Source organism: Lichenostomus cassidix, chromosome 11, assembly GCF_008360975.1.
Source record: "Lichenostomus cassidix isolate B80296 chromosome 11, HeHo_3.0, whole genome shotgun sequence".
Lineage (NCBI taxonomy): Eukaryota > Metazoa > Chordata > Aves > Passeriformes > Meliphagidae > Lichenostomus > Lichenostomus cassidix.
In genome coordinates this window covers 4,276,378-4,293,468 of record NC_139492.1, presented here as the reverse complement: position 1 = coordinate 4,293,468, position 17,091 = coordinate 4,276,378, and the positions used below count along the sequence as shown (strand labels likewise).

Sequence of the window (17,091 nt, the reverse complement as noted above, 5' to 3'; positions counted from 1 at the left end):
TGCAGCATCTCAATAAAACCATTTCACAGCAGGGAAAACAAGAAGTACCAAAACTTCAGCAGCTTGAAAAGGGTGTAGGGATCTTTTTGGGTGGTATGGTTGTCAGTGGATGGTTTTACTGTTATCAGTGCAAACAAAAACCTGGCATGCAAGCACAAGAGACTTTTTTCTTTAAAAATTGATTTCCATAGTTATCCAAATGATTACAATGGTTATAATAATAGAATAAAAGAGGTTTGTTAGAGGCAGAAGTTATTTCCCATGATTAAGATGCACAAAGCAGCTTTGGTCCAGCTGAGAGCCCTGGTGCTCTCCCTGTGAGCATGGACACCTTTCCCAGCTGTGCCCTTTTCTGCAGAGCGGAGGGGAAGGTGAAGCACTTCCGAATCCAGCAGGAGGGGAGGCACTTTGTGCTGGGGACCTCGGCCTACTTTGAGAGCTTGGTGGAGCTGGTGACGTACTACGAGAAGCACCCGCTGTACAGGAAGATGAAGCTGCGCTACCCCGTGACGGAGGAGCTGCTGGAGCGCTACAGCACGGTACGGGATGGGCTGGGGCTGGGCTGGGCTGGGCTGGGCTCTGCCTCTGCCACAGCATCTCTGGGGCAGGTTAAGCAGGTCATTTTCTGTGAAATTGAGGTGGTTATACTGACTTCTCTCACCAAGGTGTGAGGGAAAGCTTCATCTTTAATTACAGGCCAACTCTTACCTTCCCCATGATTTGAGTAGAGAAGCCCCACTGTGTAGAGGGAGATTATTGCCTTACTAAAATGAGTTTTTGATAATAGCCTTGCCAACAGTTGGCCCTGTCTTCTATTGCTGAAGTGGGCAGAGATCTTAAAATGATTATGCAGATGCCAATGCTTCAGAATAAAAGAAAGACTTTGCTGTGCCTCTCACTCTGGACAGGCAGTGGACATTTCAGGCACAGTGTCCTACTGCCTTCTGTATTAAAAGGTACATCTGAAGGCTCACTCTTTGAGATAAGCATGAAGAAATCTCCCCAAGAGACTTATCTCTAGCCATTGACTAGACTAGGAGCCTGGATAATTAGCTGAGGATAAAGGTCTGCTTTCTGGATGGATGTGTTTCATTTTGAGAGAGCTTTGCTTTGGAAAGCCTGAGGTGCTGTCTTCATGTTTCAAGTACGTGTCTGCAAGAAGCTGCTGGAAACCACATCTGGCATGTCTGAGGGAATCAAAACCTCAGGATTTTGTTTCTTCTGCTGAGACTAAAAGGGACTAAAAAGATTTCACACCGCAGGATTTTTTATAATGTTGCCTATGGCAAAAGTTTTGTATCTTAGGGCTGGGTTCAAATGGAATCACAATGAGAAATAAAAATATGACTCTGTTTATTGTTCTAGAGTTTGTATCTAATAGTGAAACCAATACTGGTAGTAAAGTACAGTAACACAGAAATCGTAAGTGCAGGTATTTTCTGGTTGCACATAGAAGAATACTCACGATCAAAAAGCTTTTTGACTGATTAAGAGGTACCTTTGTAAGGTATTGATATTTCATTGGGTTTTGCTGTTCATTAAACAGAGGCATAGACAGATTAAATAACAAACTCATATTCAGCTATGTTCAGCTATAGAAGACAGCAAAACAGAGGTGTCTGGCTTCCCTCCTCTCCTGTTGGCCTGTGTGCTGTCAAAAAGGTGGTTTCAGATGTGAATGTTCTATAAACATGAAGCACTTTTATAATTTTTGAGTCCTGAAACTTATTTTTTTCTTTCTTGTTTTTAGGAAAAAGATATTAATTCCCTCTATGAAGTCAAGATGTATGTGGAACCCAGTGAAATCACCCCCACAGTGGTATGCTTAAAGAGAGATATTCACACTTACTGTAGACTTCTGAAAATTAGACTGGTTGGTTTCCTGTTAGGAGTAATAAAAAGGAGAATTGAAAGCATCAGGCTGCTTGGTCTATGGGGGGCTGGACAGCAGAAATTTAAAGGGTGCGACTGTTTTTAGCCTCTCTTTAAAATTTGTACCCACACATTTCCTTATGTGCAAACCCTGTAGGGATTCATTCAGATTGGTTGGGTCTGTGGAGGTGATTTGGTTTGGTGTACCCCGAAATAAATACCTATGAGAGGGCTCAGTTTGAGAAGGCCCTTCCCTCTTCATGGAAAGAAAGTACAACATGAAAATTTCTGTGCTTGTGGGCACACTGTACACACTCGTTCTATTAGGCAAACATGTTCTGCATGCACAAATGAGTGCAGAGTTTATTCATGTGATTTCTATAAAAACTTGGTGCCTTTGGTCTGTTAACGAGTTATTAGAGTTTTTATTCTTTTAAGATATATATACTGTTTTAAAAACAAGTGCCAGAGCAAACATTACTTATCTGCAATTCTTGCTAGTGCCTGCTTGTAAATTCTCATGAAAATCACCTGCTTGTAAATTTTGTGACTGTAATTCTTCTTAGTCTTTTTGGCCAGTGAATTGGCATTGCTGCTGAAGCATCTGAACAGGAGTTCAGCTCATCCTGCTTAAAACTGCACATCTTCCTAAAGGAAATGTGACCAACAGGGTAGCTGATTTGGTTTTGAAGTGGAGGTTTTCTAGGCACCTGAGCCTGAAAACTCCAAATGCTTATGAATATATGTAATAAAAAAAAGAGGATTTATATTTCACTTTGTGGGGTTTTAAAAAAAAATTTGGTTTTATGTTTTCTACCAGAATTATGTTGCAGCACCCAAAAAAAGAGCTTTGTTTTAGTTTTCTTTTTTTTTTCCAAGCTGATACTTGAAGAATAACAGAGTAGCATCACTTGCTTCCACCAATAGATGTCACTCTGGAACTTCAGTATTCTGTTTCCTGAGCTTCTTAACAACAAAAAATAATCCAATCCTGCCTATTTTTTTTAAGATTGCATTATTGATTATTTTATGACCTGTCCCCCTAGATGACCCCTTTGCTCTGTTTCTCTTAAAGCCTCAGAGAACAGTGAAAGCCTTGTATGACTACAGAGCCAAAAGGAGTGATGAATTGAGCTTCTCTCGGGGAGCTTTGATTCATAATGTCACAAAGGAAACTGGAGGCTGGTAAGGACAAAGATTCCTCATAGGAGAACTTCTGGTAACTTACTAGAGGGAGGATAAAATGAACTTTGAGTAGTAGTTTTTAAAAACTGCCTGTTGTCTGATTGCTGCTTACTAACTGTGCCTTTACAAATCTTAATGTCAGTGTATGAAAAAAAACCAAACCAAACACAAAACTGCCTAATCTTCAATTCTTCTTTCATGTCTTTTTCATTTTTCTGTCACAGCAATGAACTCCACCTGCAGAACCTCCATAGCCTGGTATATTCCATATTTTTCCCATAGTACATCCATCCTTCCTGAACATTTGTGTGTTCTGGGAAGTCATGCATCTCTTACCATTGCAGTCATTGCTCTGCTTCTGTTCTTGCTCTGCTAAGCATTTCTCAGGGATCAAGCCCCCCTTGTTCAGTTCTCTGTACAGTCTCCTTTCATAACAGGTTTTCTTTTTTATCTGGCTTGTAAATTGCTTGGAAAGCTTGGGAATCTAATGTTTCCCTATAGTTTTTACAGGGTAATCAACCACATAATAGTATTTTTAGTACTGTAGGGGGAAAAAGCCTCTTAAGTCATTAATTGCAGTTTACAGTAACTGTAATCCCTCTGAAATCATCTGTTACTACAGTTAATGATCACTTTGTTAGAGCTTTTAGCTACTTCATCACTTATATTTTGGTGATAGCCAGCTCGACGATCTAGTATGGGGTATTAATGACCAATTTCTTGGGGATTATTGCTTCATTAATGGCCTGTTGAAGCTCTTTGACTGGTTTGTTGTTTTTTTTTTTTTTCATCCTCTCTACTTTTCTATTTAAATTCAGGTGGAAGGGGGATTATGGAGAAAAAGTTCAACATTATTTTCCATCTAATTATGTTGAAGATCTGTCATGTGATAACTCTGCTGAGCTTGAAAATCAGGTGAGGGTTAGAGTTTTTCCTGCTCCATTTCCTTGGCTACCTACTGGAAGTTTGGGTTATACATTTACAATTCCATGTGCTGTGTTTGAGAGAGCACAGAGCAGAAGGATGAGTGCATTCTTCAATGTTCTCTGCTGCTGAGTAGTTTTGTCAGGACATCCCTTGCAGAAAACTAAGGAGATAGAATATCCTAAGTTGGAAGGGACTCCCATGTGTCTATGAATCTATGATAGCTGAATTGTTGAGGTTTTAGGAGATTCTGGTGGTTTCCTGCTGATAAAAAAAGTTTAGATTTTTTGTAGTCTGGCTAAACAATAACATGCCTGAAACTTAACTAGTTTTCCTGTATAATCATTGTCTTAACATTTGCAAGTAAGAAAATTATATGTCCAAACACACCTTACTAGTAATTTTACTCTCCATTATCAAGTTTTTATACATAATTAACCCAATCCTGTTTGTCAAAAGAATCCAAAAAGTCTGGTCCTGTGTCTTGGACAAAGAGCTCTTGAACAAAGGAAAACAGACCTCCACAGTAATAAGTTTTGACATTTTTGAATTTTAAAAACAAAACATTGAATTCTTTTGTTGTTCTGAAGTGCTTCCAATGATTTTCTGGCTGTCTTTGGAGAAAACCACAAGTATTACATTTCCTCTCCCCTGGTTATTGTAACCTTAAGCAGACTTGAAAAATGAACAGTTATGTCAGGACAGAAGCTGCTACAAAGTAGTCTTGTTTTGACTGCTCTCACTGAAGAGATTCTCATGTGTTTTGATACGAAAAAATGCTTTTAAACATTATAGTGGATGTGCTTTCAGTAAAGCTGAGATTAGATTTAATAGTGCACATTTATTATTTGTTAATGTCCTGTGCATATTCACTCAAGAGATTTAGGGTCAGATTTAACTCATGTTTTTCAGATCATTGAGGACAACCCACTGGGCTCTCTGTGTCATGGTATCCTGGTGCTCAATACCTACAATGTTGGTATGTGGTTTTTGATGCTTACATATGGACTCTTGACCTTTCTGTGTTTAGTAGACTCTTTTATGTTTAGCAGGAGAGATTTAAAAAAAACCAACAAACCTCTCAAACACCTACTTGTATTAATATAACCAGCACAATTAAAGTGTTAAAATCTCATAATGCTAACTGCTACAATAAATCAACAATTACAGCTTAGAAAAAGAACTGTTGGCTTGCAGAATAAATTTCTTGCTATGGTATTACCTAACAGTGAAAATGCCACAAGGGAAACACAAAAAGCCTTTTGTCTTCATTCTGGAGCCTAAGAATCCAGAAGATCCATGTGTTGAGTTTGCAACTGATAAAGTAGAAGAACTCTTTGAATGGTACCAAAGTATCCGTGAGATCACTTGGAAAACAGCAGAAGAGGTATTGCTACAAATTCATCTGTTCTTTTTTTAAATAATGCACTGCTATAAATTTACAATGGCTTTTGTCTTTAGCTGCCCTACACTGCTAAATGCTGCTAACACATGGTCCTTCACCCTCTTGCATATTGCTCTTGTCTATTCATTTTATTGATACTGTGAATCTTGTTCCATAACCTCTCTGGGGAATGGTAGGTGAATTAGCATTTTATGTAAATTGATGTTAACAGGAGTTTTCCAGCAGAGGATTGTCTGTGTTGTACCCTGCCCCTCACTGAAGTATGCTTGGTAGGCCAAAGTGGATACCATTACAATTTTATGTCTGGTTACACTGGTTCATCCCAGTGCTAAGCAGCAGAAGCTCAGATATCAGACTGTTCTTTTCAGAGCTGTGAATCCACTAGTGAGTATGCATGAAATCTGAGCTGCCATTCCCTAAACTCATCTTAATCTTCTTTGCTAACTGTGTTTTCCAGTGAATGCAGTGGCACTGATAGATAATTGTTTGGCTAATGCTTTATTTTTAACTAACGACCACATTCTGGATTTCCCAGTTCTTCAGTAGTAGTATTTCCAATTAGTTGCCTGAAGGTTCAAGAATTCTGCCTAAGTTTAGCTTCTATATCCCTCTACTGCCACTTCAAGACATTCTTCAAGACTTGCTTGTCCTGTTCTGATGTACTAATTTCCCTCCCTGTAATCTTTTCTTGTGTTTAAGAAGTCTCTGACTACACCACAAAGTCCTTACTTTGGCTGTGCCTAGGGATACTCTTTTTAAAAATTGCTTTTATTCACGTTTTATTGTTTAGTGGGTGATAGGGCTGATGGAAAATGTGTTTCAGTATCATGTTGGCTCATGCTGTTTATCTGTCATATGGAGTGGTAATGCTCTGAGGGCCGTCCTAATCCTATTTATAGCAGACAAGTTGATGTCTCAGGCAGAGGACTGTAAATACAACAAGGAGAGAAGCAACAGGAGCTGTTGACCTATTGTTGGGGGAGGAGAGATACAGTTCTGGTGCCAGGCTTTCATTTAGAAATAAAAATGGGAAAAAGAGAAACATGACCTAAAAGAAGTGTCTCTAAATTGAATGTTTTTTATACTACAACAATGGCTCTTCAGGAGCCTGGCAGCTTTTTCTCTCTGTACAGTTGGAGAAGTATTAAACAGTCTGTGTTCAAAGATGCTTTAAAACTCATTTCTGTCAGTTGGGAGGCTTTTCTCACAGCGTGGCCTCTACAAAGTTCACATGATAGACTGACTGCTGCATGGGGAGGGGATGAAGATGAGGAAAGGCCCTTGTTGCCAGTACAGTTAATACGCTGACTTTTGGGGAAGGAAAAAGCACAGTGAGTTAAGACTGTGCTGCAATGTGATGCAGGGGGATTTTTAAATGAGTTTGGTTTTGGGTAATGTCTGTTATGCACAAAAAATAAAACTGGGCTTCATATATCTTGTAATCTCTGCTCAGTACTGATACTTGCCATGCTGCCCAGGGTGGTTGTTCACTGTTAGCTCTCCTGCTTGGTTATCACCAGAGGGTTCTGTCTAGAGATGAGCCCATGCCACCTAAAAGTGATCTTTTGCTGCTTGGAGCTCTGATTACTGTTGAGCAATGTCTGGGAGCTGTGGTGGATCACTAAATACAGTGAGGTTTGTACAGTTTTTTCCCAAGGTTATTTCCAAGTCACTGTATTCCTCCTTGTTTTTCTTAGACTTCAATGTACAACCTCTGGTTCAGTGAGATGCTCTGGAAACCTGTGGCTCCCTAGTTCTGATTTTCATTCCTTTTATGTTTGTCTTGTTGAGGGGATTCTTTTGGAAGGCTTCCTGATTGCTGCTCCTTCATGGTCTTTTGTGCCAAAGCTAATCACTGTTCAGTATGGGACTCTTCTAACATACTTTATCCTGTAACTGCTTCTTATGCCTAAAAAGCCTCCAAACCCAAATGTCTCCACTCAGGACACGTCTTGCTGCTTTCAGCAGTTCCCAGTCTCTGCTGGCAGGGAGCATTGCTCAGCTTCCACAGAGCAGGTGCTTGCAAACGTGGAAGTAGAGAGAGAGTGGGTTTAGTACTGGGGATTTCAACAGCATTGCACATGATTTTCTATACTGAACATGATGGGTTTGGTGCACAAATAGAAAATGACAGAGGAATGATGCTCAGAGGGTTTGAATTTCACTGTTTGGGAGTTACTAACAAGACTTAAGTTCTGCCAAGATTATAAATAGATACAGAGACACTTCACTACCCTTTGCATTTTTACTGCATACATTTGCATTTATATGAGGCATAGGGTTAAGAATGTAACTAAAATTGAGTTAAGTAGAGCCACATCAAAAGAAAAAAAAAGTTGCCAGGATTCTGAGCAAGACTGATGAGGGAAGAGCTGAAACCCTTGCTAAAAAAAAAAAAGCCCAAACAAGATCTTTGTCCCCACAAAAAAACCCCCAAAAAACCCTGAAAGTACATCCCCAACTAAACCTCACCATTTGGTTATTGCCTGTTCTCTGAGTGGAGTCTGAAAGTGCATTACACCCGTGGAAGTGTGTAAAGTATCAGATAGGAATCTAGGCACCAGAGAAGGCATTAATTAGAGTACACCCTGGAGTTGCCATGCCATGATACTTAGTGTGTCTATAATCTAAAACTTTTTCATGTTTTCCAGGAGAACAGGAGGAAATACTGGGAAAAGAATCAATTAATTGCTATTGAATTATCTGATCTGGTGATCTACTGCAAGCCAACAAGCAAAACCAAGGACAATTTAGGTACTGCCTTTAGTATTATATCTAAATTTTACCTTTTCTACTATCTTTACAGATGTTAGTTGGAATTTAAAGTCTGAAGATGGAATCTATCCTACTGGAAAACAGAGTTCTGCCTCACCCAGGCAGTTTTCAATAGCACTTTGAAACTGTACACCAGGGAACTTTGTGCTGTTCATCTAGCACAAAAGAACTGTCACAAATTTTAATTAGTTAACTAGAGACACCCTCTCAGATGTATATTCTGTGGGGAAGCTAACTGGTTATGTGTTAATTGAGTTTTTTGAGACTAAAAACTCTGGCTGAACACTTGTGATTTGTTTGTAAAAAACCTTCATAAATAGGTTTACTGTGCATTTTTAAATTTTACTGTAAGAACATGTTTGCCAGGACTAAGCTGTTGGAATGATAAATGGCTTCATAATATAACTGGGCCTGTGTAAGTGCAGCTGTGGATTCTGACACTGAAATATGTACTTTTTATTCCAGTTTTTTGTCATTGCTGCTGGAGAAGCCAGCAAATGTGCCCTTTTTCTTTAAGTTTCTTTGCAAATGTTTTTAATAAGCTGTCATTGTAGTTAAGACATTATAATTATAGTCATTGTTTGAGGCATTGACTAACCCTGGCTCACCCTTTCTTCTCCCCGTTTAAACCCAGGAAGAGATGTCTCATTTAAATATGTGTTATAGTGATCAGAAGTACATTATTAGCAATGATGAGATGAGAACATGACTATAGGCTCTTATCTGCCCTTCTGCAAGGCGTGTGGCAGGCAGGCAATTTTTACTTTCAGGCTTGATTTTCAACCAATTTGCTGTGCCTGCCTGAAAACTCTGCCAATTATTGCATTAAAGGACAAGGTAAAACAAAGTGTTGGTAAAAATACAGTATAAATGTCAACTTCTTTCTTCTGTTGCTAACCACTCTTCTTCCTGCCAACCCTGTGTAGACAATCCTGATTTCAGAGAAATCCGTTCTTTTGTGGAAACCAAGGCAGAGAGCATCGTTAAGCAAAAGCCACTGGAGTTGTTGAAGTACAACCTGAAGGGTTTGACTCGTGTCTATCCCAAAGGACAGAGGGTTGACTCCTCCAACTATGACCCTTTTCGTCTCTGGCTTTGTGGATCCCAGATGGTGGCTCTGAACTTCCAAACTCCAGGTAATATTCCCTTAGAAAAAGGATCTAACCCACCTGCTGTTTAACCCCTTTCTGGTCCTTCTGCCATTCTAGTCACTGTCCTATTTATTTGGGCTTCCCTGCAAGAAGGGCAGTTTGCAGTTTGCTTTTTAATGTGTGGGTTGCCATCCGGAGCTGGGCCCCAAAAATAGGTCTCCAAAAGCCCTGGCTCTGAGCCTAAGTGCCCCCAAGGCCTAAAAGATTTATTTCACCTTTATCTCTTTGTGATAAGCAAGCAGAGATGTTTACAGTGAGTTTCAGGTGGATGAATGGTTGTGCAGCCACAGGGAAGGCTGTATTCTACTTCCTGATGAGGGCCAGCTAGTTTGGGACACACTGATAGGAAGTTAATTGGTGATGGAGATAGTTTTTTTGGGATTAAAATTGGTGAGAAATGGCCTATCAGATTCAGTTACTGAAGGACCTGAGTCTCCCACCTTTCCAGCTCTTCTGATAAAGTGGTGACCAGAAAGAATTGCAGAGAGGAGCCACTAATCTGGTATTTCCTTAGCTTTCTTCCAGGGGATCTTGTGTTGTGACTGTTTAACTCTCTCCCCAGATAAATACATGCAGTTGAACCATGCCTTGTTTTCCCTGAATGGACGCACTGGCTACGTGCTGCAGCCAGAGAGCATGAGAAATGAGGAGTATGACCCAATGCCCAATGACTCCAAGAGGAAATTGCAGATGATTATGACAGTGAGGGTAAATCTCTTTCGTAAATTATGTTTTTTACAAGTCATAAATGTCTATAAAACTAAAAATAAAGCTATTATGTTTCAGAGCAAGATCTGACAGATTGTCAAAATACTGTTTTTAAATGTCAGTGTGTGTGAGAGTAAAACTAACTTCACTGATTCCTGAAAAGAAATATTATCGTGCTAATGAATAACATGCTATTGGACTGAAAACACAATCCTGGGATGATTTTATGTAATTGCTAATGAATACTCTCAATGAACTAACTTGGATTTCCAATCAAATGAGTTCTCTACAGAAGCGTCCTATTGGAGATTGATTAGCAGCAGACTAACTAGTTTAGGGATTTTGAGTGTGAAAGAAAGATATTTATAATGAAATACAGGAAACCTAATAAGCTGACCCCCCACTTCATCATACTTAATACACTATGACTTAATCTGAATGTCATTCTCATTTTTCTTCAAGAGATGAGTTTATCATTGGAGAATTTTGCCATCTTGACTTGGTGCCAAACAGGGTTGGATTTGTTTCTGTTCTCAGTTGCTATGCAGTAAGACATGTCCTTTAAAAGTGTGTTTTCTGAGAAAGAAGAAACACGTTAATTGCTCTTCACTACAGTTTAAAGATGAGGTAAACAGGGACTGCGAATGCAAAGCAGAAATGTCTTGAAATGGGTATGTAATAAAGACAGAAGAAAAATAACAAAACTTACACAACAGGCCTTGTCTGGATCTGCCATTGTATGTAACGAATCTCAGCTACAGTGTCTTTTTTTTTTCCTTACAATGAAAATCATTGAGTTACCCAGACTGTGGGAGGTACTGTTATTGATGGCCCAGACAGTGTGTTTAATACATGCAAACATATTCAGGGGAGAGAATGCATGCTTTTCCACGTTCTTCTGGATTTTTCCCCCCTCTAGTGCTGTAGGTTACCTTCTGTTCAGCAATAATGATGCCAAGTTTCCTTTGGAGAGGTTATAATTTACAGTTGCTTTTGCAGGTTTTAGGTGCTCGTCATCTCCCTAAACTTGGTAGAAGCATTGCCTGTCCCTTTGTAGAGGTTGAAATCTGTGGGGCTGAATATGATAACAACAAATTCAAGACAACAGTTGTGAGTGAGTATCTATGGGTTTCTGTGTTGCAGGGATGTGGTTTTACTTCCAGGTTACTTCAATAAAGTGAGCAGAGGATGAACATATATTTTTGTTGTCTATAACTGGCCAGCAACCTGTAATATAGGGAGGAGTAAATTAACAGTAACTCTGGACTGATGAGCCACAAGTCTTACTCTCTTGCTTGTCCTGGGGCCAGTTGAGAAACTTCAATGTATATCAAATTTAGAAAAAAATAGTACTGTTACAGTTTGGGAAAAAAAAAAAAGTTCTATTCTGTTGTGGTTTTGCCCATGCATAAGTTTGTGTATTTGCATATATTATAAAAAATTACTGTCTTGAGAGTGCCTCCAACAGTGCTAGTCAGTTCTCAAAAGTCTGGTCCAAATGGGGAGTTCCTGCTGTGAGATCCAGACTGTATTTATTTAAACTGAGGTTCTAAGACTGGCTTGTAGACAGCTTGGGTGTATGGGGCTGTAAAATAGAGTAACTTGGAATGCATTTTGATCAAAGCTCAGTCCTGGGGCATTCTGATGAGGAATGTGTTTGGTGTACATGAACTTAATTTGTGTGCTGAAATGAGGCAATATTTCAGCCACTTCATATTTCACCTTTGAATATTTCTGGGTGCAACAATGTTCCTCTGGTAAAAATCAGGCTTTGGTTCTGGTTATCCAAACCAGTGATACTAGTGGAAAATAAACACAGAATCAGTAGCAGAATGTGCACTAGGGCTCCTCAATACTTTAGAGAAGATGATTGTGATTTAAACTTTCCGTGGGAAGTGAGCAAGATTTTAGGGAGCAAACTTCCTGGCTGTGTCACATATACCAAACTTGGTCTTTTGTACATGACTACAAAAATTGGGCCAAGGTACATCAGTCTTCTGGTGTTTTTCCTGCTTTCTCTTGGATATGGAGCATGAGGTTTATGAATAGGAGAAATTAATTAGCTTTTTTTTTCTCTTTATGAATACATGTCCAAGAAAGTTTTTATGTGTTTGAATACAAATAATAGCTTTTCTTCATGGATTTTCATCCCTGCCAAGTTTTCTTCTCTCTCCCTCACCAAGTAAACAAATGCAAACTTCCTGAAGCAAGGTTACAACATAAGACAGATGGTAAATAGGATTTTTGGGCTTCTGTATCCCTAGAAAATGGCCTGGGATACATACCCATATGTGAATGAAGTGAAATTACTGCTTCATACTGCAAATGTTTCCTTTTCGTTACAGATGACAATGGCCTTAATCCAATCTGGGCACCTTATGCAGAGCAAGTGAAATTTGAAATTTATGACCCAAATCTGGCATTCCTGCGCTTTGTTGTTTATGAGGAGGATATGTTCAGTGATCCAAACTTCTTAGCACATGCCACTTTTCCCATCAAAGGAATCAAATCAGGTGAGATCAGTGGTTCTAATGAGGTGCTGTTGAGCTTGGTTGTACTGTGACTTCCTTTTTGATGCCAGACTCCCTCCTGCCTTGCTCCTTCCTCTGGCTTTAGTGTTCAAGAGCATGTGAAATCAGGTGTTTGTCAGTTTTGCCAGTCTTGTCTTTTGTTTCTCCCCACTTGACACTCTGAGAGCAGAGCCTGCCCTCAGCAGAGGAGTGTTTGAGCACTGAAGAATGTTCACAGTGTGCACCGTTTCTGTGACTGCAGATCCTCCCCTGCCTGGACTCTAATTGCCCTTGGTTTTTGTTCCCCCTGCCCCAGGTTTTAGGTCAGTTCCTCTCAAGAATGGCTACAGTGAAGATATAGAGCTGGCCTCGCTTCTGGTGCACTGTGAGATGCAACAAGTTCTGGTGAGAACCACTGGGGTTGGTTTTGTGCACTTAGTGTGGCTATTACCAATTTTTTGTGGAAACCAGGAACTGAGGATTCAGTTTTCTGTTCTGTGTCTGATGTGCTGTTGTCAGGCATTTCTTCTGCAGGTACTGGGGAAGACAAATAGCACAAATTGAGTTACTCTCCCTCTGGGTGGACAGATTACACGGTTGTTAAAAGAAATAATGCACAAACAAAGCCTCATTACCTCCAATAGTTTTTGCTGTAACAGCATGGTCGTTGTCTTTCCTTGTTAACTGACTAATGCCATACAAAGCTAGCTAAAATCAGCTTCGGCTTCATAGAATAATCTTGTTTTTTAAAGGTCCTACATAAAAAGAAATCACTTCAGCAATAGAAGATAGTAATTTCTCCTAGCATTTCATTAAAATAAACAACCCATCAAGTACGAGACATATCTGGTTCTTAAAGAACTGCTAATCTGCTTCTTTTAAGCCTCTCTAAACACCTCCTTGAAGTAGTACTATTTTAAAACACATAGGGGAAAAATAATGATGCATCCTTGCTCATGAATCCAGGCATTAAAGCAGCTGCTCTGTGAACAGTGTTTGTTGGTGTTCCAGGGGTGCTGCTGTATATGTTGATTTGTAGGACTATTCTCAGACTCTTTCTCAGTAATACATGACATAATTTAAATACACTTGTGATATGATGAAAGTTTAAAGATGCTTCTGGGAAGTGGCTGTTTCAGGGTGCTTTCCAGCTCCCTTCTGATTCAGAGAAAAAAAAAAAGTTCAACTTCTTATTTGTAGTCTGTCAAACCATTCAGGCCCACGCTGCACTTCACACCAGTTACATTATTTTTCTGATTGAAACATCAGCTTCTGTGAACTCCAAGTCATTATGTCTCTGGAGGGATTTGTGCCTGCAGTTGCACACACTGAACTGGAAATTTCTAAATTCAGTCACATTGTTCTTCCCAAAGGAGTGGAAGCCTTTTTCAAAAATCCCTTTTGGAGGTTTTTACAAAGCCACCTTATAACACCTGATGTAAAATGACAGTGTGTTCAATGACAGTATTTGAACAGCCATGGTGGGTTCTTTTAGGTTCCTTCTGTGAGCCAGCCAAGGGTTGTGAGAGCAGGAGAGGACTAGAAGCTGACACCAGGGGTGTGTGTGTAAACGGGAGACCTATGTCCTTTCAAGATAAATATTTAAGTTGTTCATATTTCATGGACTCAAGTCTGATGGAGGAGGCCTGGTAAAACTGCTGCTTTTGGGCTTGCTGCCTTTGAGAAAACTGACAAAGTCACCATTGCCTAATGTTGGGCATGGACATTGCTTGTAGATCCATTGCAAATCCCTCCTGCCGTGGTTTCTCTTCAGGAATTCAGATCATTATTTGCCTGGGGCAGGAGCAGCTCTTAAAGTGTTGTTCACAGCAGCAGTCTGTCCCCCAATCTGTCAGCACCGAGCCCTTTGACAGTAGCACATTTCACACTCGAGAAGCCCCTTCTGCTTGTGAAGCCAAATGAAGATGCAGCTCAGCTTGGTGTTTTTACAATGTCTGATGTCTCAGGGTGGTAATGCAGTGGCAAGAGAACTTTCAAAAACTTCCTTTTGTATGGCAGCAAAACCAGACTTACCACAGTTGTCAGCTCTAGAACTTTTGCCAGATCATTCAAGAAGCATCAGGAAAGATCAAGGCTGCCTCTGTTCCTCTACATCTTTTTAAAAAATGATGACCCTCCATAAAATGATACCATTTAATAATAGGCCTGTTTATATACAGAGCCCATCTGCATACTCTTGGAGATGAAATATAAAATGAAAACAAGGAATTACAGATGGCTGTGGAGTTTCTCAGGATTAGAAAAGCAAAAATATTGTAGACATAAGCATGCACGTTTGTGAATGATGTGGGGCCTTGTGTAGTTCCTGTACAACCTAAACAGGTTTTTTGGTATTGCAGAAATTGTACTATACTTAGGTAGTTGTTGCATTTATAAGCATGTCTTATTTGCCTTAAAATTGATTTCCTTCCCTCAGAAAGGGTGTGTATCTCTTCATCTTTTTCTGACTACAGTCAGCCTCAGTGGTGTATATATTTTTGACTTAAGGATTGAAGTGAACATTCTTAAATGTAATTTTAAGGTGTACCTTTGTGGTTACATTCACTTACAAGAACTTACAGTAGTACATATGCATCTTGATGATTACACCAGCAAATTGGTAATTAGCAATCTGCGTTTCCTTTGTGATTTGGGAATAAAAAGTTTCATGCCTCTCTACAAACAAAAGTTAAATAAATTATTCTTTAAATCTTAATCAGCAGCATACCATTGAGGCTGTTTCAGTTGCTCCAACCCATGCCTGGGTAGGAATGTGTTTCTGGAGGAAAAAGAAGGTTTAGGAAAGGATCTTGTTGCTGTAATTGAAACCCCTTGGGTATGTTGCTAAGCTATCAGTTTTTCTAGATCTGGACTGAATGCAGAAAGAAGCATTCTTATTAGTATGCTGCCTTTGAAAATGTTTGGATTTATTACATTTATTGATTGCATGTCATTTCTTGTAAGAGTATCTTGTTTTGCTGCTGATGTGAAAATTAAGACTTCAGTCCTGCCATTTCTATTCCCCACTAGTAACTCTATAAAGAGGCAGCTTTTCATCCAAAGTTTTGATGTATTAAAATAATTTGAAGTCCTAAAGGGAATCATAATGATTGTTTTATGGTTGTGGAATATTTTGACACCTTCTACTGCAGGCCACAACAGAAACTCAGATCGACTCAGTTCCTCTGCAAGTACTGAATTGCCATAGTTACACAGAAATACAGGATCTGTCCTTCTTCCTTGACCATCTGAGTACTTGCTGCTGTTAGGGGTCCTATTTGCCATTCAGTATTTTGACCTTTAATCTAGATTTCAGTAGAAAATCCCCACAACTGTCAGTTTGTCATACACAAATATGATGGAATAGCCAAAAATTAAACATTTTAAAGTATTTTAAATATTGTTATAATCTGATAAGCCATCATGATACACTATATTCTGTTCTTTCCTCAACAGACTGACATGCTTTATTAGGGAAAAATATTCTAATAGAATTGTTTAGAGACACACATTTTGTGACCTGTGCTAGAATGTCCCTGATGCCCCTGTTAAAAGGTATGGCTGGTCATACTGTGGGGCTGAGGGAGTTTTTTAGTGCTTTCTAAGTTTGTTTGTTTCCATACACATTCCAGAAACATAAAACTAATTTTATAAAATTATAAAAGTTACTAAAATGTGGTTAGGAAAACAAAATACTCCCCCAAACTGTTGATTCTGTGTCACTTTGGAAATGTGCTTTACCTTGATCTCCAATATTCCCTTTGAAGGAAAGTGAAGAAGAGCTTTACTCCTCATGTCGGCAACTTCGGAAGCGCCAGGAGGAGCTCAATAACCAACTGTTCCTCTATGACACCCACATGAACCTAAGGAATCCTAACAGGGATGCTATCCTGAAAGAATTCAGTGTGAATGAGCACAAACTACAGATATATCAAGAGACTTGCAACCGCAGGTGGGTTGGTGATCATTTTCCCTTCCAAGGCAGCTCTGTCTAGACAGGATTTATGGCAAGGCAATCTCAGATATATCATAAGGAGCATCTAGAGTTGTGGTGAGTGCTCTTTTGAAGTGAGGAAGGGCTGCAGGGAAGCCAGGCTGGGCCTCAAGCCACTAGAGGCCAGCAGAAGCTGTGGAATGTGTGCACAGTGACATCTCTGGCAGTGATCACAGTGACACATGTAATCCTGTAAGGTTTTATATCCCTCTCTGCTGCTTTCCGGGAGGAAAGCCTGGAAGTATATACAGACAAATAAATAAACCCTTCACTCTTGCTACACTATCAAAGTTATGTCCCTGGAAATGTCATGCACGAATGAGATATGTGGCAACAGATACACAAACCACAAAAGATAAAGCCAGTATTGAGTTCTAACAGCACAGCATTGTCAGTTCAGTGTCAGTGCATTATCCAGAGCTTAGGGAAGGTTCCTTCTCCTTTGCTGCCACCTTTGGGTGGGTGTGAGGGAGACAGAGAGAGGCTTCATGTACCAAGAGGAAGTTTTGAGTAGATCTCAAGACTTTAAATATTCTTACCCTTTTTTGTGTGTGCTGAACAGCTGCA

The 17,091-nt window shown here is 39.6% G+C and overlaps 1 protein-coding gene across 3 annotated transcripts in view; it reads left to right on the top strand.

Annotated features, from left to right (window-relative positions):
- PLCG2 (phospholipase C gamma 2) overlaps nt 1-17,091 on the top strand; it is a 55,804-nt gene that overhangs the window by 35,999 nt on the left and 2,714 nt on the right. For all 3 annotated transcript variants that reach the window (XM_085071469.1, XM_085071467.1, XM_085071470.1), the window contains exons 20-32: nt 359-539; nt 1,751-1,819; nt 2,948-3,057; nt 3,876-3,972; nt 4,894-4,960; nt 5,211-5,368; nt 8,038-8,140; nt 9,088-9,297; nt 9,875-10,020; nt 11,020-11,134; nt 12,366-12,533; nt 12,847-12,935; nt 16,298-16,482. In XM_085071469.1, the coding sequence (XP_084927595.1) occupies nt 359-539; nt 1,751-1,819; nt 2,948-3,057; nt 3,876-3,972; nt 4,894-4,960; nt 5,211-5,368; nt 8,038-8,140; nt 9,088-9,297; nt 9,875-10,020; nt 11,020-11,134; nt 12,366-12,533; nt 12,847-12,935; nt 16,298-16,482 (1,698 nt within the window). The remainder of the gene's footprint in view (nt 1-358; nt 540-1,750; nt 1,820-2,947; nt 3,058-3,875; nt 3,973-4,893; nt 4,961-5,210; nt 5,369-8,037; nt 8,141-9,087; nt 9,298-9,874; nt 10,021-11,019; nt 11,135-12,365; nt 12,534-12,846; nt 12,936-16,297; nt 16,483-17,091) is intronic.